The sequence below is a fragment of the Staurois parvus genome, unplaced genomic scaffold, assembly GCF_062004578.1.
Source record: "Staurois parvus isolate SC_StPar_1 unplaced genomic scaffold, SC_StPar_1.0 ptg000154l, whole genome shotgun sequence".
Lineage (NCBI taxonomy): Eukaryota > Metazoa > Chordata > Amphibia > Anura > Ranidae > Staurois > Staurois parvus.
This window is the reverse complement of record NW_028317950.1, coordinates 15292701-15314632: the sequence shown is the minus strand read 5'-3', so window position 1 is coordinate 15314632 and position 21932 is coordinate 15292701. Positions and strand designations below refer to the sequence as shown.

General features: G+C 45.7%; 1 protein-coding gene across 1 annotated transcript in view; it reads left to right on the top strand.

Annotated features, from left to right (window-relative positions):
- The window catches only part of CFAP77 (cilia and flagella associated protein 77), a 247853-nt gene that overhangs the window by 137606 nt on the left and 88315 nt on the right, over positions 1–21932 (top strand). The window contains exon 2 of the mRNA XM_089675359.1: positions 8976–9075. Within this exon, the coding sequence (XP_089531485.1) occupies positions 8976–9075 (100 nt within the window). The remainder of the gene's footprint in view (positions 1–8975; positions 9076–21932) is intronic.

Genomic DNA, 21932 nt, shown 5'->3' with positions numbered 1-21932 from the left:
CCTCTCTTATGCAACTCATAAAAAGACAAGAAAGCCTTCCATAGTGTAGTAAATTTAATAGGCAAAGTTAAAAATTACAAAGTTTTCCACTCACATGCTCCTTTCCATAAAAAAGCGTTTTTCCCAGCCTGTGGGTAGATATGCATGCACCTGGGGGAATCCAATATGGCCACTGTGTCCGGACATACGTCACCAGGAAGTAGACAAACCGACGCGTAGCCCTGAGGGTACCCTGATGAAGTCACGACGCACGTGACGCTACGCGTCGGTTTGTCTACTTCCTGGTGACGTATGTCCGGACACAGTGGCCATATTGGATTCCCCCAGGTGCATGCATATCTACCCACAGGCTGGGAAAAACGCTTTTTTATGGAAAGGAGCATGTGAGTGGAAAACTTTGTAATTTTTAACTTTGCCTATTAAATTTACTACACTATGGAAGGCTTTCTTGTCTTTTTATGAGTTGCATAAGAGAGGAGGAGGAATAAGGAGTCTGCCAGAGGAATACACCACTGAGGTGGTAACTGCTTTGAGGCCCTGTGTGGGTCGAGGAAGGGAGGTGAGCAGGCATTGCTGCCATTTGAAGGAGAGTACTTGCACTTAGAAGTGGAGATCACGTGTGTGTTCCAGCTTAAAGCACAGTCACATGCATGGAATATTTTTTTCACCTTTGATATTGTCTTGTTCACCTATGGCATATATCATTTATGTATAATTTAGACACCATTGTATGTGGCCAATATTCTGTTTTCACGTATATATATATTCTGTTCATTATATTTGATTTATGCACTATATATTTAGTTTCCTAATGTGTGTTATTTAGCTATTTTGGTTGACACTATTTTTTCTTTTCACTAGAGGGAGTCAACACACATTTATTATATATAGTGGTCACTTTGATTTATAATTACACTATATGGAGATACATGATTGTATTCATGTGATACAAGCGCTTCACTAATTTTTAATTTCACTGTGAAGAAACCTTTCCATGTTTGGAGATTAAATCTCTTTTCCTCCAGACGTAAAGAGTGCCCCCTCCTCTGTGATGACCTCAGGGTGAATAACTCTACACCGAGTTCACTATATGAACCACTGATGTATTTATACATGTTGATCATATCCCTCCTTAATCTCCTCTTCTCAAGAGAGAATAAATTTAGTTCCTCTAATCTTTCCTCATAGCTGAGCTCCTCCATGCCTCTTAGCAGTTTGGTTGCCCTTCTCTGTACTTTCTCCAGTTCCCCAATGTTCTTTTTGTGAATTGGATAACATGGCTTTCTATGGAGGCCATTCACACCTATGCGTTCCAAAAGTGATGCAGTTTCCAAAAGGGTCCTATGCATGTTTGGTGCGATGCGGTGTACTTGTGAGCCCCATAGACTTAAATAGAAACAGCAGTGAAAATGCATAGGTGTTCAAATGCAATGTGATTTTAGTGTGAGATACGCCTATTTCTAATGTCACAAAATTAGCCAAAACAGAAATTGCAGCAGTGTAAAATTGCAGTGAATTGCAGTGCAGCTGCTCCTGAAATCACACTTGAAACCACATAGAAATAACACCGCATCAGTGTGAACCAGGGCTCAAAGTGGTTGTAAACCCTTACATATTCCCAGTGAAGTGACTGGCCTCAGGTGATGCAAAGGAATTAAACAAATCCACCTATATAAATTGCAACTATATATCTGCAGCCCTCTCTCCTCTTAACAAAGGTATACCGTTCAGGCAAATAATCCAGATCAACCCACAACAGGTGCAGGCTCTGGCTCGCCACCATACACATAGGAAGAAGGGTCAACTTGATTAAGCATGAGAACGTGTGAAACGCGTTAACAGGTCCTGTAGTCATGTCCTGGTGTTTTGTGTGTCCTATGGATCAATAAATATACACTATATTCATTAATCCTCTGGTGTGCGGCTGATCCTTCTTCCTGTTGCCCTCTCTCCTCTACAGCTGTTCAAAATGCACACAATTTCTTAGCTTCGGGAGGCAGGGGGCAAGGATCTGATGTCACACACTGCCCAACACTGAGCTGAGTGTAATCTGAGACTTGAGTGGAGAGAATGGACACCCCTCCCCCCTTCACACATGCAGTCTCATAGGGAAACATGCACAGCTGAGGCTGTCAGTCAGCTGCTGTGTGCTGGAAGGAGGGCATTGGCTGTCCTCCAGGATCGTTTGGTGCTGGGATAAATGGTAAGAAGTGACTAGTGCAGATAGCAGAGGGAGGAGAAAAAAACTAGAATTCACACTTGGTTCTTTGGATTGAGGTACGTACATACTATAGAAGGATATGCTTTATTCATTTTGCATTTCAGAGGTTTTACGACTACTTGAACTAACAGGCCCAATTCAACTCACATAGGATCTGTCAATGCAATCATTACTTTTTTTTTTTACCTCTTTATCACATATTTTTATATTTCCCAGAATAACCCACAACTCCAGTAAGAATTCATTGAAACTCCTGAACCAGAGGATCAGCGCAAGAGCCGAGAAATGAGCATTTTTCAGAAGGGGGTCAGCACTGGTGTTCTGTACATTATGTCTAGTTTCTTTGAATTCTTCTGGTCCTATACATCTATTTACTTTTAACATACAGTGGGGAATGTAGAGAGTGCTGCCAGCTGTCAATAGTCTTGATTGGAATGATCCATTTGATGCTATGAGTAGAATATAGCGAGCATTGCATCCTGCATGTCCCAGCACAAGTGCATCCTCCCCAGTATAATGTAGTGCGTCTCATGGAGTTACTTGGCTGGAATATAGAACAGCTTGACAGCTGTCTCCCTCCGTACACGGCTTCATTAGACCTCGTTAAGATGTCATCCTTGTGCCTCGTATCGCTGCCTCTCTGCTCTAATTAAAACTAGCTCTCGCTACCTTTTCAGCCTATCCTTATTTTCTCCAGGTGCCTCCTGGAAATTATACCCCTTTTTTACGACCCAGGATATGAATAAACGGCGGCCTACTTAGGGTTTTGTTTATAGAACCTGTTAGAGAAATATGGCAGATATTCCTAGCAAACAGTGATTTTTATGCAAATGATATTGGCTGATTATTGCCAGTCTGGGACGGTGGGGTTTATTTAAACATCACAATATTCTGTTAACATAAAACAGCTTCCCACTGGAAGATGCCTTGGGTACCATTGGGGATGCGGCTGAATTTTCTTTTGCTAGCACACAATGAAAATGTTGATCCTTAAAGTGAACCTGTGTGGAAAGAGACATGGGGACTGTAATTACTGACCTCCTGGACATGGTAGTTACCTGACCACTATTGCTTTTAATATTATAAGTTGCTGACCCAAAATGAGTATAGAGCACAAAAAGTCAGAGTTAAGTCAGAGCTCCTGGTTTGCATGCTTGTTCCAGGTCAGTGGCTCAAAATATATTGAGGGTATTAGGACAACATGACAGCCAGGCAACAAATGTATTCGGAAGGAATGGTCAGCCTACATCAGCCCTAGAGGAGTGATACAGGTGACGGTCAGAGATTGGTGACATGAGATGGTCAGAGACTTTGAGAATAGAACGAAATTCACTGAGGTCCAGAAGGGATTGCAATGCCTGCAGACTTCCAATGCCATGCTCTACCCGACGAGGCTCTGCATAACATCAGGAGAGCAGGCCCAATTTTTCGATACTGCTGCTGAGGCCTTTAACTGGCTTGATGCACATGAAGCTGATCTTCGATGTTGCCCACCTGAAGCAGATGCGGACTGATTCTGTTTACTTCCTAATTACCCCATTACTTTTGCGTGCTCTGAACACAACAAGATATTTACTTGACTTGCCTGTCCTGTGTACCTCTTCATATGTGAGACTGGGGAGGAGTTCCCTTTTCCCCTCCACAACCATTGAGGGAGGACTTTCGAATGCAACATGCTATGATACAACCTTAATTCTGATTGGACTCGTATACACTGTGTGTTATTTATTTTTTGGTTTCTTTTCATCAGGAGACATGTTTTTATGTGCCTGTTGCACCTATAGTCTCCTACTTTGCTCTTTACCTGCACATGGTGCAGGACAACCTGGTTGCTCTTTGGTGGTTCAGAGAGACTGTAGACATGATACAGGAGATGGTAATAGACGTTGGACATAAAACAAGAGATGGTCAGAGACTGCCGGCATAATATAGGAGATGGTCAGCAACTGTAGACATAATGCAGGAGATGGTCAGAGACTGCCGACATAATATAGGAGATGGTCAGCAACTGTAGACATAATGCAGGAGAAGGTCAGTGGCTGCAGACATCCTGCAGGTGACTGTCAGAGACTACGAATGCCATATAGGTTTTTGCAGACTGGGGACATGCTTCAGGAGACTGAAACCATATCACATTAGACTTCTAGAAATCTCTGTTATAACAGGACAATAGGGAAACACAGATTAGTGCCTGCAGGGGCCCCGAGGGTCTGCACAAAAAGTGCCAAAGGTCTGCATGTTGGTCATGGTCTAGGGAACCCCTGCTAAATAGAACTCATTGGGGTCAATGGGAGCAATTTAATAAAGATTCATATTTTGAGTTCAGCTTTAACCACTGCAGGACCACCCACCTGCATTATACTGCGACATACCTGTACGTCACTCCCTGCTTCTGGGTTCCGCAACCCCCCCTCCCCCTGCCTACTTCCACTGCGATTAGAAACAATGGGATTTTGTCAGCAGGTCCTGACCAATGATTCATAGTTGGGACCTGCTGATCTCTCTGCCAATCACAGCCCAGAACCCTGTGTCTGTAGAGACAGAACCATCTCACACAGCAGCAAGAAGGAACAAATAGATCACTGTATTAGTGTCACTGGTGATGTCAGTTAGTCAATTCCCACCCAATGTCAATTAGTGCCACATTGCCCACCACAGTATCACAGTCCCACTATAATTTGCTGACCACTGCCATTAGTAGTATAAAAAAATTAATAGAAGTTCCAATATACTGTAGATACCATAGTTTGTAGACACAAGCTAATCAATATACGCTTATTGAGGTTTTTTCTTTATCAAAGACATGTAGCAGTATACATTTTGGCCTAAATTTATGAAGAAATTGGATGAGGTACTTGAAAAGGACTTGAGCTTGCAGTGGTCACAGTGGGGCAAAAGACACTCTAGATGAGCAGGTGAAGTATTGACAGTGCTAGGGTACCAGCAGGACAGGTGGAACGCCAAATGCAGAATGCAGAGGCCAATCTTGACAGGTGAGCAGAACAAGAGGCTGAGTCTGGAGCCAAAGCCGGGACCATTCACAGTAGGTCCGTCAGGAACAGAAGCAGAAGCGTGGTCAAGATCTAGCCAGGGTCATACACAGGGAGCAGGCAGTAAAGGAAGTCCGTAGAATAAGCCAAGGTCAAAGCCAGGAGAGAAGCCAAGACAGGTCCAAGGGCAAGCTGAGTCATCAACGGAAAATCCAAGAATACAGCAACACAGAAGCACAGGGATATGGGTCTGACGATCATCCCGCAGCTTGTGAACCAGAGTGCTGAATTTAAATAGGCCAATGAGCGCCAAGAACTGTCGCACTTTGTGTGTGCCATGGCGCACTGGTATGCGCGATTGCGCTCACACTCGCATTTTCACGGCATGTGCCCAAGCACCCACACACAACGCCTGTGCGCATTTCTGCGCAAATTAGCAGGAACATGTTGAATGTTGGCAGATGTACCTGTTCTTCTGCGGTTCATCCTCTGACATCCTTTCCCTGTCCAGTCAAACTGGGTGAGGGACAAGATCCGTAAGGTTTAATTGACTGCAACAGAGAAAATCAGGTCTCCTGTCATACCAGACCAGGCTTCATCAGAGTATTTAGGTGTTTGCTTGGAGTTCAGCTTTAACTTTTTTTGAGACTTTTTACTTTTACAATACTCAATAGAAACATGTGTGGCCTCATTATAAATGCCTGTTGATTGCTAGATTGGACTGGCCTTGGAATTCTACGCCAAATTCATCCACCATCAGTTGATTGAGGTCTACTCTCTGTGGGTAGTTTTGGGACTTCTTTTGGAAAATAAAGATCTAGACAATTACACGGACACATAATAACTGTCTCTAATCATAGTATCCCATGAGCTAACACTTTAGTATTCAGCATGCATGACTCAAGAAACATCTATTTAATTTTTTTTTCAAATATGCCATAATATATCCATAGGAAGAAAAACTCTTTGGTACCCAAGGGAAATCTATCAGGAAAGGCAAATTTAATTAAAGGATTTTGTCTCTGAGGACTCTGGGTAATTTCCATTACCAGCAGATAACTGTTAAACAAACCTCAGTGCATGTTAGACTAGTATATATCACGATACGTCTGTATCAGTGCGTAACTTCTTACCACGGACGTCTTGCTTGGTTCTCCCTCGCTGATTTCCCTGAATGAATAGAAAATAATTATTTCCCCAGGAACGCCAATAAATTTGGTAGCCCACGCAAAAGAAATGGCATGCAAACAAGTTTAAACAGAGCATCGTAATAAAATACAAAAATGTGTTTTCAAAATAATATTTGGATTATTTTGTTCGTGTATGGTTGGGTATCTGCAGCAGTACTGGAACAAACATCTTGGCAGAGGGAGAAGAACAACCTAGGTGTGGTTGGCTGGGGCCATGATTGTAATGGGTATTGATAATGGAGGTCTGGATTCCTGTGTTATGTGTTGCTGAGCTTTTGGAGCCTTCCTGGAATACAGGGGACTTTACAATGGATGACATAAAGAGGAACTAAACTGTGAAAGCAATGTCTTAAAAAGGACTAGTCACAGAATTGCCTGAGGTCATCCTGCAGCTGATTCATTCCGCAATACTGACTTACCTTGCCTTTTTCTGTACTTTGTATGTGTGTAGGTTGTCAATGTCATCTTTGTACAGGTAGGACTTTTCCTTCTCATGTAAGAACTGCCCTCCTGATGACTTGAGGTCTGTTAACTGGTAGTTGAATGATCAGGAAGCAGTAAAAGAGGTTTAGAAGTCACAGATCTACAAAATGGATAACACAGATGCAGGGAGATCTGTGTTCAGCCGGTCTTCATGTACAACTTTCTCTCCAACAAAAAGAATAGTGAGCAGAATAGTAGTGACCTCACCAAAGTACACTCCAAACCTGGTGAGACTTGCCATCACAGGCAGCAGTGCCTTGGATCCCACACTGCAGATATACAGCTGAGGCTGAGGGTAGAAGAGGGCCTACTCACACATACAAGGAAGCGTACTGCTATTTTCAGGAGGAATCTAAGACAAAAGGTACATACTGCTTAGGAGCATCTAACATGTCTAGATGTTTCCTAAGTTCAGGTCCACTTTAATGCAATGACAATCTTGGAAAGTTCTAGTGTAATGTCTTTCTGGTGGCACCTAACAGGTATCAAAGGCAAACAGAACAATTACAGCTTATCACTGGAATCTCTAAAAAAATTACCCCCATTGAAATACATACAGCAATCACTACTCCATGGGCCAACCACCATGACTGGGTGAGGATCATGGTGGTTGGCCCATCCATCATTCTTAGAGAAATGCTGTCAGGAATGTGTAGTGCGCCTGCTCCATCACAGCTGCTGGTCTCATTCCAGCATCCTGGTTTTGGTTGTGATACATTCTTCCTGTCTGTCTGTCCAACTGCATGGTGATTGATGTGGCCAGTTTCTGGGTGGAGACAAAACTTGATTTAAACCAGCCAGACCTGCACTCTCATGCTTGTGATATTGGGTTTGTAGCATGTGCTCCAAGCTCCCTTTTTGTCTGCCAGTTTGGATTCCCTTGTTGACAACCTCAGATTGTATATTCACTACTCTCTGAACTCTAAGGAAAGAAAGAGAGGTGCCTTCTAAGTGCAGTATTAAAAAGATATTTAATAAGCCACAAATGGTTAAACTTACAAAGTGGAAGTAATAAAAAAGCCCATCAGTATATCCATAATCCGTGTCCTGCAGGGGTCAGTCTGGTGGGGTGCTAGCCGCTGTAGGTGGTAGAGGGGGTCCCAGGCTGCTGTGGATTGTCAAGAGTCCCGGGCACCGTTGTGCAACTGAAACCAGAAGTGCCTGTAACCTGTGTGAACCGCTACTGGCCTGTAGAAGGAGCAGTCAGCTCCGACCGTGTAGCCTTGTGTCTTCCCTTCTGTCTGCCAAACTTCCTCCTGTGTAATGTCACGTCCGCCCAGCTTGTGGTTCACGCTGGTCACAGGTACTTCCATTTCTGGTTGGTCCCCTTCTCTCTGTTGTTCCTTACTTCAACACCCTATGTCACAGGTGTCAAACTGGGGGCCCTACAGCTGTTGCCAAACTGCAAGTCTCATGAGGCATTGCAAGATTGACAGTTACAAGCATGACTCCCAAAGGTAGAGGCATGATGGGACTTGTACTTTCGCAACAGCTGGAGGGCCACGAGTTTGACACCCCTGCCCTATGTCGATAAGGGACACAGTAGTGAGAGGAAGGAACCACGGAGTGAAACCGGGGCCAGTCATCCGACACACACAGAAGAGAGCCATGTGCTGAAGAAATTTCAGCAAAAGTAGTCTATAAAGACAGCAAACACCAGCAGCAATGGCCACAAGAGAAATAAGCATTAACCCTTTTGCTGGGATTGTACCTAATTTCTCTGATTAAAGAAAGCAAAGGAGGCACTTTTAATAGTCGTCTCTTATGTCTAACTGGATCTCTGCAGCTGTATTGTGAGGATCCAAGACATTGAAGCTCAATGGGTGGGAAACCAGGTATTACTTTTTTGCTTTTGCTCGTTGTAATTTGGCATTTACCCAGATGATTCCAGTAAGGTCTATATCCCATCTGTGGATGCAAGGCGTGCCGTATCTTCACACAGGTGCTGCAAAGATAGAAAGTTAAAAAGTATAACTTTACAAGCTGTGGTTCCCTCACACTCCCTCTACCAAAAGAGAAAACATTTTTTGTAAAGGTACGCTTGAAATAAAACCTAGATTTCACCTGCTTGATTTTTTTTTGTCTTACTAGGCTGAACTCGGAAAGACGAAGAAAAGGTGCTACTCTTTGCCAGGATCAGACTTTACTTATGGGCAGAGTAGTTTTTTGAAAGAAGGAGGCGTAGCTACAGGTATGTCAGTGTGATTTTATAATAAAATATAATGCAATTACAAATTATATTACTGGTTTAAGCTTGGGATCACACTTCTGCGGTGCAGTATATCGCACGTGATTCGCACAGGAACTGCACCGCATTCCTGTGCAAATCACATGCAAATTCTGTGTGGTACAATTTGAGCCATACATTTTGTATGGCTCAAATTGCACCGCATCCTCACCAAAAAGGTGCAGAACCCTTTTTTTGACCGCACTAGAATCGGATCACATGGGTATTTACACCCATGTGATCCGATTTTGCACATTGCACCGCGTTTTGCTAACCGATTTCAGGGTGTTGTTAACTTAACATACACACCCGCAATGGTTTGCATTGAACGGGGTGCGATTGTGATGCGGTGCGGAATTTGCACAGAAACCGGTGCAAATTCCGCACCTCATCAACATGGAATCCACTTCAGCTGCCGCAGCTGTATACCCCTTATGGGCCAGAGCAATTGTTATATTTCAGTTATAGACCTGTTGCTTCAACAAAAACTATATTGTTACTTATTATATCAAAGTAATATATACGGTATATGTTGTTGTTTTTTTTATGATAAAAAAGGCTTTTTTTATTGCAAAAATTATTTTTATTTTCTATACAATCTGCAGGCAATAAAATACATGTGACCACTGATAGTTTTGCATATGCTTACATATGCTTGGGTTGCTTGTAGTACAATCCCAATTCCAAAAAAGTTGGGACACTGTAAAATCTACATACCAACAGAGATTTCTCCAGATTCTCTGAATCTTTTGGTGATTTTATATACTATAGATGATGATATATGTAAAGTATTTGCAATTTTACATTGAGGAACATTATTCTGAAATTGCTGAACAATTTTTAGACGCAGCTTTTAACAGATTGGTGAACCTCTGCCCGTCTTTACTTCTCAGACACTCTGACTCTCTAAGATACTCTTTTTATACCCAATCACTTTACTAACCTGTTCTCAATTAACCTAATTAGTTGTAAAGTGTTCTTGAAGCTCTTCCTTGTTAGTAAAACTTACTTTGCCAGCTTTTTGTTGCCCTGTTACAACTTTTTTGAGGTGTGTTGCTGCCATCAATTTCAAAATGACCTCATTTTTTTCTGAAAATGGTTCACTTTCTCAGTTTAAACAGTTGATATGTTTTCTGTTGTGAATAAAGTTTGGGTTTATGAGATTTGCAATTTCTTGCATTTTTGTTTTATAGTAGATTTTACATTGTCCCAACTTTTTTGGAATTGGGGTTGTAGTTAATGATATTTACCTGGACTTGTTCTGCAGTGTTGCAAACATTTTGTTGCTCACCCAAAATTCTTTTACAAACATTTTGTTAATTTTGTGACAATAAGGTATATACATACAGTATATATCATCATACCAGATGGGGTGATACCAAATGTACCATTGATATTACACGTATTGTATATTACAGAATATTACAAGATCAGTATGGATTAATTTCGAAAATAAATATTTATGCTGGCCTCATAAGTTAATAACTATAATTGCATATCAAGTTTAGTGTATTAAGTTTATGTGAAGAATTATTGAATTATTGCATTGATACTGTATGCCACATAGTTTTTGAGGCTGATATAATGGGTGAGTTATAAATTAGTTAAGTATATAATGTAATACCAGAGAAAGGGGGATCAGGAAGGAGAGGAAAGAGAGGTGGGGAGGAAGAGAAAGCTGGAAGGGTGATTAGGGGAGGAAGAGAGAGGGAAAACAATAATAGAATGTAGAACAAGAAGTAAAAACTTGTAGGAGAGAAAGAAAAAAAATGGAGAAGACGGGAGAAGTAAAACAATCCTGACAGCAAGGAACATGATCCACCCTCCAAAAAATATAAAAATAGATGTAGGTCACGAATAGTCCATGAAATCTCTGAGGGCCACAGTAGCTCAACCAGGGTTGCCAAATTTTCAAAAAATTTATTAGGAGAGTTATTCAGTATTGCTGTTAATTTTTCATTCATCATTGTGCCTGAAATTCTGTGTTTCACTTTACTTGAAGTTGAGAATTGGGGTTTTTTATGATCTTGCAATATTCTGTTTTGCTGCCAAATGATACGTATAATTAGGGTTTGTTGATGTTTAGATTTTTAGCTAAATTTCAGGAATGTACTGAGTTGATTTAAATGGTATATTCAAACCTTGAGTTTGTGGACTCGAGGACAAGTCCACCATATTTGTGGCATAGGACCCAAGTGGGTGAATGCTCTAAAGCAATTAATAGGTGAGGAAAGTTTAGTGTTAGATAGACAAAGAGGAGTATAGTTCTAGCATAAAAGCACTGGTTCCACTGCATAAATGAATAGGTGAAAGGGGGCAACTTTGACAGGTACCTTTTCTTATGGAAAAGAAGATTAATAAAACCCATAATACCTCATTGATACCCAAGATGGGATCAATGTAAAGAAGCAGTTCCCAAATCTCCATTTGCAGAGGACCGCCAAAAAATAGCACCAAGAAAGAAATGGAATGTTTTATGAATATCTAATGAAAGCAACAGTAGTTCCTGTCAGCAGCTGTGGCTAGTGGCTCAAATGTAAGACCCAGCAGATGCTATCATGTGGCATTTAGGAATGAAACTTGCTTGACCCTTCTTGATTAGGAGTCTTAGAAAATTACTCAGTTGAGAGGTCAGAATTTTAGTTAAGAGCTTGATATCAAAATTATTAAGGGTCATTGGACAACAATTAGAACGTTAGGGAATTTGTCAGACTTTGGTATCATAACAATGCTGGCCATCAGCATCATGTTTTCCATTTTTCTTAATAATTAAAGAGTTTTGTGGTATAGGGTACTAGTAGGTCAGAGAGCTTCTTACAGAATATGGCAGAAAAGGAATCTGAACCTGCATTTTACCAGTTTTTAGATTTGTAATCTTTATATTAACTTCCTTCTCAGTGAGGGGAGAAGGTAAATACATTTGATACAGAAAGGAAGAAATCTGTTCATTTGTGAGTGGAGAGAGGTCACAGTATACAGTTGCAAGAAAAAGTATGTGAACCCCTTGGGATTACGTGGAGTTTTGCATGAATTGGGCATAAAATGTGCACTGAACGTCATCTAAGTCACAACAATAGAAGAACACAGTCTGCTGAACATAATACTACACAAACATTAAATGTTGCCATGGTTTAATTGCACATAACATGTAAACATTCACAGTGCAGGGAGGAAAAAGTATGTGAACCTTTGGACTTAATATCTGGTTGACCCTCCTTTAGCAGCAATAACCTCAACCAAACATTTCCTGTAGTTGCAGATCAGACCTGCACAACGATCTGGAGTCATTTTGGACCACTCCTCTTCACAAAACTAGGGAGAGAAGCAACCGTGCTAAACTTTCTCCATTTGTAGACAGTCTGTCTTACCGTGGACACATGAACATCAAGGCTTTTGGAGATACTTTTGTAACCCTTTCCAGCTTCATGCAAGTCAACAATTCTTGATCGTAGGTCTTTTGAGAGCTCTTTTCTGCGAGGCATGGTTCACATCAGACAGTGCTTCTTGAAACCAGTAAACCCAAAACAGATGTGTGTTTTTTAAGGGCAGGACAGCTGTCAGCAACACATCCAATATCATCACACTGATTGGAGTCAAGGTTGGCTCACTCCTGGCTCCAATTAGCTCTGGGAGAAGTCATTAAGCTTAGGGCCTCACATACTTTTTCCTCTTTTTTCCTTTTTCTTGCAACTGTAATATTGAGAGATGAAATTGAAATTAATTTAAAATTTAATGGGGGCATGTACATCCTTGTACAAAAATAAAAGGCAGAATGGGAAGGAGGAAAGGGCATAGGAAGGTTATGGTCGCAAGCTGGACTTTCAGCTGGTATCTCCAGAAGCCTGTATGGCCAAAGAATAACCAGGTAATAGGGTTGCATAGAACCAGCTGGGAAGAAAAGTCCCTAAATAATAGGCAAATATTACACTGATGTATTAGTGAGTGACCTATAGAAGAGAATATAGTCATATGCATAGGGAAAATGTAAAGAAATTCTCATAGGGAGTATCTTCAGTTTATCTAGGCAGGTCTGGGTACCATCATGGTGAGCCATAAGAGGAAGGCATAGACCAGTGATACAAAACCTAGTGATAACAACGTGAATAAAGCTGACAGAGTAGTCCATGGCGGTATAGTGAAATGGACTAGCAATTTTATGACTATGTAGTATATATCACATTCAATAATTAATATAATAATTCCACTGGGAGATGGACCCATTGCTGTGAGAGGTCTAGTGGGAGCTCTAATGCCAGAACCTGAAAAACACCTCTGAGTTTTCTCTTAGTAGAAGCCTAATACTGCCAAGTAAAAAAAAAGTTGGAAAGGAAAGTTCTATCTATAAAGGATGTTGTTTTTCTGGAAAATTTGCAAATATGGCTTCTTTTCATGATCATGACTTGGGACCTGTCTGCAAATTATTGAAGGGAAAGATAGATCTGTTTTATCCTGGGCCATTTTGAGCAGGTGCTCTTTGGTCTTAAAATGGTATAGTTTAACTATGGGCACCTTTTGAGCTTTGCTTTTCCCAAGTAGCCTGTGAATTATATGGAACTAAAGTTTTCCAGTGGGATATCTGGGGCAAGGTCTTGGAAAAGAGCAGTTACAGAAGCTTGGAGATCTGTAATTATTTCAGGTACTTATCTGTAATGAGTTCAGACAGGTTGCAGATACATAGATTACCTCTCCGGGCTCATTTCCTGCATCCTCCTGCTTATCTTTTAGAATTTGCAGTCTTGAAGCTGCCCTATTAATTTTTTATGACCCTCCAGCACCACAGTTACATCATCCATCTGAGTCATTCAGCTTAGAGGATGCAAGGTGGCCCAGCTCCCTAATCTCATTTAGCAGGTCAGCATAAAGTTTCTTTGGGACTCTCATTATTTTATTATAGACCATGGATCAGAACATGGCAATAAGAAATTCAATAGATGGCAAATCCATGGCCTGTATTGCTGATGGGAAGAAATTCTGGTTAGACGCTGAACTATCAGAGTCTTTTGAGGAGGGCCACAAGTTCTCCCTGTCTACAGGGACCAACCATTTTTGATTTAGTTGTCTGTTTTTTGGCCTGCATAAGTACTCTGCTTGGGTTTGTCCGATGATCCCATAGCAGGCCAGCAGTTTCCAAAGGGCCAGGAAGGTAATGGGAGGTCATTTTGGCAGTGTCCAAATGAATGGTGCGCTATAGAGAGCCTAATCCAGCTAGGTGCTGCGGAGCAGAGTCAATATATGTCATATGTTTGTTATTACTTGGATGCTCCCAGGCTTTTCTGTACCATGTCAGATAGCTTAAAAATGCAGAAAAAAAATTGTTCAAGGTTCAGGTCAGGCAGCAGTAGAACAGTCTATATACAGACAAGGTGTCTAGCAACAGTATCAATCCAAAATGCTTATCTCTTCCGCTGCCTGCACCACTGGGAGTGTCAAATTCCTGGTTCCCAGCTTTGTCCTGTGTCTTATAGCTGGGTTCAGGGAACCAAGAAATTGTCACTTCTGGAAGTGTTACTTTTGGAAGAGTGACTAGGTGGTGATTTCTTTTCATCGGAGTGGAGTTCAGTAGTGCAGGCAGCGGAAGTGATATTTTTTATTTCTTTTATTAGCACCTTAAAGGCCAGATCACAAGTAAAAACAAATTCTTTAGCTCCTTTCTCACCTTCAATATTTTATATTTTTTTTAACCAATCTTTTTTCATTTTTGTTCATCATATCTCTTTGTTTTTGTAGTGTAGCATTATAATTAGAGATGAGCGAAGAAATGAAAAATTCGATTCGACTGATTCGGCGAATTCGTGGACAATATTCGATTCGAGTCGAATAAATTCGCTGTGAATTTAACTTAAAAAAGGGTGTTTCTAGGCTTCAGAGAGACTTAATATTAGTGCAGAACACTGTACCTTTAATTTAAATGCCCTTGGAGTCTGCTGGGGAAGAGAAATAATACTGTCAGTCAGTATGACATGCAGATGAGTGCCGTCGATCTTAGAATCACCGCACACTTCACTCATTTGGGCAGTCACGGGGCCAAAACCAGAGTGTGGAGCCACAGTGTGGCGGTGGAGGCAGCAGCAATGGGAGGCCATACAGCACCCTATGACAAAAATGGAAACCACCAGCAGTGTGAGGAGACCTGAAAGTGGCACATGGCAGAGTGTGGCGATAGAGACAGCAGCAATGGGAGGCCGTACAGGGACCCATGACACACTCTGGACCTGGCAGCAGCATGAGGAGGCGGTACAGGGGCCCATGACAGATTACGGGCCTGGCAGCAGCATGAGGAGTCGGTACAGGGGCCCATGGCAGATTACGGGCCTGGCAGCAGCAATGGGAGGCCGTACAGGGACCCATGACACACTCTGGACCTGGCAGCAGCATGGGGAGGCGGTACAGGGGCCCATGACAGATTACGGGCCTGGCAGCAGCATGAGGAGTCGGTACGGGGGCCCATGACACACTCTGGACCTGGCAGCAGCATGAGGAGGCGGTACAGGGGCGCATGACAGATTACGAGCCTGGCAGCAGCAACTTGGACAGGAGGACGTTCAGCTTCTGCACCGTCGGGTGCGTGCTCGCAAACTGTTGTCTCTTGGAAACGGATTCCAAGAAAGACTGCTGACGGAATCCGTGAAGAGGAGTAGCAGGAGAAGGAGCATCTGAACGAGCGGAATATGCCAACAAGCGACAACAGTGGCCCATGACAGATTACGGGCCTGGCAGCAGCATGAGGAGTCGGTACGGGGGCCCATGGCAGATTACGGGCCTGGCAGCAGCTATGGGAGGCCCGTAATCTGCCAGCACCCTATGACAAAAAATGGAACCCACCAGCAGTGTGAGGAGACCTGAAAGTGGCACATGGCAGAGTGTGGCGATGGAGACAGCAGCAATGGGAGGCCGTACAGGGACCCATGAGAGACTCTGGACCTGGCAGCAGCATGAGGAGGCGGTATAGGGGCCCATGGCAGATTAGGGGCCTGGCAGCAGCTATGGGAGGCCCGTAATCTGCCAGCACCCTATGACAAAAAATGGAACACACCAGCAGTGTGAGGAGACCTGAAAGTGGCACATGGCAGAGTGTGGCGATGGAGGCAGCAGCAATGGGAGGCCGTACAGGGACCCATGAGAGACTCTGGACTTGGCAGCAGCATGAGGAGGCGGTATAGGGGCCCATGGCAGATTAGGGGCCTGGCAGCAGCTATGGGAGGCCCGTAATCTGCCAGCACCCTATGACAAAAAATGGAACACACCAGCAGTGTGAGGAGACCTGAAAGTGGCACATGTTTGGGGCATGATTCATGGCGGATTTAGTCAGTTGTGTCAGGAACTGGTGGTTTGAAATCCAGACTAATCCACGCCTGATTCATTTTCACAAACGTCAGTCTCTCCACACTTTGGGTGGACAGTCGTGTCCTCCGCGGAGTTGCAATACCTCCTGCCGCACTAAACACGCGCTCCGATGCCACGCTACTGGCCGGGCATGACAGCCTTTCAAGGGCAAATTCAGCTAGTTGGGGCCAAAGGTCAAGTTTCGTTGCCCAGTAGTCAAGGGGATTGTCTACCTCGGTTGGCAGGGTGCTGTCCAAGTAGGCCTAAGCCTGTTGTTTGAGGTCCTGCTCCAGGTCCACCTGATGCTGCTGCTGCGGCTGGTTAGTAGTTTCCTCACTGCGCTGGTGAAGAAAGCTACTCATCATCGACTGCAGACTGAGGCAGCCGCTGCTGGTGGAGCTGCCACTGCTCCTACCACCCCACCCCTCCCCTGCTGCCATGGCAGCGGAACACGAGCGCACAGGGCCCACAGTGTCTGAGGATGGACGTTGGCGCAGACAGGCAGAGACCAGCTGACTACATAGGTGTTTTTTATAGTACGTTATTTTGGCCTCCCTCTCAGCAGGTGTGAAAAAGGCCACCATTTTTGAACGGTAGCGAGGGTCCAACAAGGTGGACAGCCAAAAGTCATCCCTCTGTCTGATGGTTATTATTCGGCTGTCGCTACGCAAGCAACCGAGCATGCTATGGGCCATTTGTGCCAAGGAATGCGAGGGACTCCCTGCCTCCATCTCCACAGCATACTGCCACGGTGCGTCTAGGTCCTCTGTCTCCTCTTCCTCCTCCTCTACCAGATGCTCCTGCTCCTCCACTCCTGTCCGCTGAGTGGAAAAACCACCCATTTCACTCAATAATTCCTGAGCACCAATGTCCTCCTCTACCTCCTCCTCTTCTTCCAGTCCTGCCCCCACAGGGGCCATGTGGCGTTGAGATCTGTGCGCCACGTCTACCGCACCCTGACCAGCCATTGTTAACAGCATTTGTTCCAGGACGTGCAACAGAGGAATGACGTCGTTCATCCCATAGTCCTGCCGACTCACGAATAGCGTGGCCTCCTCAAAGGGCCTGAGCAAGCGCAGGTGTCACGCATGAGCTGCCAATGGCTGACATCTAAGTTACACAGGGAGTACCTTTATCTGCTTTTAACATCAGGAAATCTGTGATGGCCTTTTGCTGTTCGTAAAGGCGGTCTAACATATGTAGGGTTGAATTCCACCTTGTTGCAACGTCACAGCATGAGGAGTCGGTATAGGGGCCCATGGCAGATTAGGGGCCTGGCAGCAGTTATGGGAGGCCCATAATCTGCCAGCACCCTATGACAAAAAATGGAACACACCAGCAGTGTGAGGAGACCTGAAAGTGGCACATGGCAGAGTGTGGCGATGGAGACAGCAGCAATGGGAGGCCGTACAGGGACCCATGAGAGACTCTGGACCTGGCAGCAGCATGAGGAGGCGGTATATAGGGGCCTACGGCAGATTAGGGGCCTGGCAGCAGCTATAGGAGGCCCGTAATCTGCCAGCACCCTATGTCAAAAAATTCAACACACCAGCAGTGTGTGAGGAGACCTGAAAGTGGCACATGGCAGAGTGTGGCGATGGAGACAGCAGCAATGGGAGGCCGTACAGGGACCCATGACAGACTCTGGACTTGGCAGCAGCATGAGGAGGCGGTATATAGGGGCTTATGGCAGATTAGGGGCCTGGCAGCAGCTATAGGAGGCCCGTAATCTGCCAGCACCCTATGTCAAAAAATTCAACACACCAGCAGTGTGAGGAGACCTGAAAGTGGCACATGGCAGAGTGTGGCGATGGAGACAGCAGCAATGGGAGGCCGTACAGGGACCCATGACAGACTCTGAACTTGGCAGCAGCATGAGGAGGCGTTATATAGGGGCCCATGGCAGATTAGGGGCCTGGCAGCAGCTATGTGAGGCCCGTAATCTGCCTGCACCCTATGTCAAAAAATTTAACACACCAGCAGTGTGAAGAGACCTGAAAGTGGCACATGGCAGCAGAGTGTGGCGATGGAGACAGCAGCAATGGGAGGCCGTACAGGGACCATGACAGACTCTGGACTTGGCAGCAGCATGAGGAGGCGGTATATAGGGGCCCATGGCAGATTAGGGGCCTGGCAGCAGCTATGTGAGGCCCGTTATCTTGCAGCACCCTATGTCAAAAAATTTAACACACCAGCAGTGTGAAGAGACCTGAAAGTGGCACATGGCAGCAGAGTGTGGCGATGGAGACAGCAGCAATGGGAGGCCGTACAGGGACCCATGAGAGACTCTAGACTTGGCAGCAGCATGAGGAGGCGGTATATAGGGGCCCATGGCAGATTAGGGGCCTGGCAGCAGCTATGTGAGGCCCGTAATCTGCCTGCACCCTATGTCAAAAAATTAAACACACCAGCAGTGTGAAGAGACCTGAAAGTGGCACATGGCATGAGAGACTCTGGACCTGGCAGCAGCAGGAGGAGGTGGTATATAGGGGCCCATGGCAGATTAGGGGCCTGGCAGCAGCTATGTGAGGCCCGTAATCTGCCTGCACCCTATGTCAAAAAATTTAACACACCAGCAGTGTGAAGAGACCTGAAAGTGGCACATGGCAGCAGAGTGTGGCGATGGAGACAGCAGCAATGGGAGGCCGTACAGGGACCATGACAGACTCTGGACTTGGCAGCAGCATGAGGAGGCGGTATATAGGGGCCCATGGCAGATTAGGGGCCTGGCAGCAGCTATGTGAGGCCCGTTATCTTGCAGCACCCTATGTCAAAAAATTTAACACACCAGCAGTGTGAAGAGACCTGAAAGTGGCACATGGCAGCAGAGTGTGGCGATGGAGACAGCAGCAATGGGAGGCCGTACAGGGACCCATGAGAGACTCTGGACCTGGCAGCAGCAGGAGGAGGCGGTATATAGGGGCCCATGGCAGATTAGGGGCCTGGCAGCAGCTATGTGAGGCCCGTAATCTGCCTGCACCCTATGTCAAAAAATTTAACACACCAGCAGTGTGAAGAGACCTGAAAGTGGCACATGGCATGAGAGACTCTGGACCTGGCAGCAGCAGGAGGAGGCGGTATAGGGGCCCATGGCTGATTAGGGGCCTGGCAGCAGCTATGTGAGGCCCGTTATCTTGCAGCACCCTATGTCAAAAAATTTAACACACCAGCAGTGTGAAGAGACCTGAAAGTGGCACATGGCAGCAGAGTGTGGCGATGGAGACAGCAGCAATGGGAGGCCGTACAGGGACCATGACAGACTCTGGACTTGGCAGCAGCATGAGGAGGCGGTATATAGGGGCCCATGGCAGATTAGGGGCCTGGCAGCAGCTATGTGAGGCCCGTTATCTTGCAGCACCCTATGTCAAAAAATTTAACACACCAGCAGTGTGAAGAGACCTGAAAGTGGCACATGGCAGCAGAGTGTGGCGATGGAGACAGCAGCAATGGGAGGCCGTACAGGGACCATGACAGACTCTGGACTTGGCAGCAGCATGAGGAGGCGGTATATAGGGGCCCATGGCAGATTAGGGGCCTGGCAGCAGCTATGTGAGGCCCGTTATCTTGCAGCACCCTATGTCAAAAAATTTAACACACCAGCAGTGTGAAGAGACCTGAAAGTGGCACATGGCAGCAGAGTGTGGCGATGGAGACAGCAGCAATGGGAGGCCGTACAGGGACCCATGAGAGACTCTAGACTTGGCAGCAGCATGAGGAGGCGGTATATAGGGGCCCATGGCAGATTAGGGGCCTGGCAGCAGCTATGTGAGGCCCGTAATCTGCCTGCACCCTATGTCAAAAAATTAAACACACCAGCAGTGTGAAGAGACCTGAAAGTGGCACATGGCATGAGAGACTCTGGACCTGGCAGCAGCAGGAGGAGGTGGTATATAGGGGCCCATGGCAGATTAGGGGCCTGGCAGCAGCTATGTGAGGCCCGTAATCTGCCTGCACCCTATGTCAAAAAATTTAACACACCAGCAGTGTGAAGAGACCTGAAAGTGGCACATGGCAGCAGAGTGTGGCGATGGAGACAGCAGCAATGGGAGGCCGTACAGGGACCATGACAGACTCTGGACTTGGCAGCAGCATGAGGAGGCGGTATATAGGGGCCCATGGCAGATTAGGGGCCTGGCAGCAGCTATGTGAGGCCCGTTATCTTGCAGCACCCTATGTCAAAAAATTTAACACACCAGCAGTGTGAAGAGACCTGAAAGTGGCACATGGCAGCAGAGTGTGGCGATGGAGACAGCAGCAATGGGAGGCCGTACAGGGACCCATGAGAGACTCTGGACCTGGCAGCAGCAGGAGGAGGCGGTATATAGGGGCCCATGGCAGATTAGGGGCCTGGCAGCAGCTATGTGAGGCCCGTAATCTGCCTGCACCCTATGTCAAAAAATTTAACACACCAGCAGTGTGAAGAGACCTGAAAGTGGCACATGGCATGAGAGACTCTGGACCTGGCAGCAGCAGGAGGAGGCGGTATAGGGGCCCATGGCTGATTAGGGGCCTGGCAGCAGCTATGTGAGGCCCGTTATCTTGCAGCACCCTATGTCAAAAAATTTAACACACCAGCAGTGTGAAGAGACCTGAAAGTGGCACATGGCAGCAGAGTGTGGCGATGGAGACAGCAGCAATGGGAGGCCGTACAGGGACCATGACAGACTCTGGACTTGGCAGCAGCATGAGGAGGCGGTATATAGGGGCCCATGGCAGATTAGGGGCCTGGCAGCAGCTATGTGAGGCCCGTTATCTTGCAGCACCCTATGTCAAAAAATTTAACACACCAGCAGTGTGAAGAGACCTGAAAGTGGCACATGGCAGCAGAGTGTGGCGATGGAGACAGCAGCAATGGGAGGCCGTACAGGGACCCATGAGAGACTCTAGACTTGGCAGCAGCATGAGGAGGCGGTATATAGGGGCCCATGGCAGATTAGGGGCCTGGCAGCAGCTATGTGAGGCCCGTAATCTGCCTGCACCCTATGTCAAAAAATTAAACACACCAGCAGTGTGAAGAGACCTGAAAGTGGCACATGGCATGAGAGACTCTGGACCTGGCAGCAGCAGGAGGAGGTGGTATATAGGGGCCCATGGCAGATTAGGGGCCTGGCAGCAGCTATGTGAGGCCCGTAATCTGCCTGCACCCTATGTCAAAAAATTTAACACACCAGCAGTGTGAAGAGACCTGAAAGTGGCACATGGCAGCAGAGTGTGGCGATGGAGACAGCAGCAATGGGAGGCCGTACAGGGACCATGACAGACTCTGGACTTGGCAGCAGCATGAGGAGGCGGTATATAGGGGCCCATGGCAGATTAGGGGCCTGGCAGCAGCTATGTGAGGCCCGTTATCTTGCAGCACCCTATGTCAAAAAATTTAACACACCAGCAGTGTGAAGAGACCTGAAAGTGGCACATGGCAGCAGAGTGTGGCGATGGAGACAGCAGCAATGGGAGGCCGTACAGGGACCCATGAGAGACTCTGGACCTGGCAGCAGCAT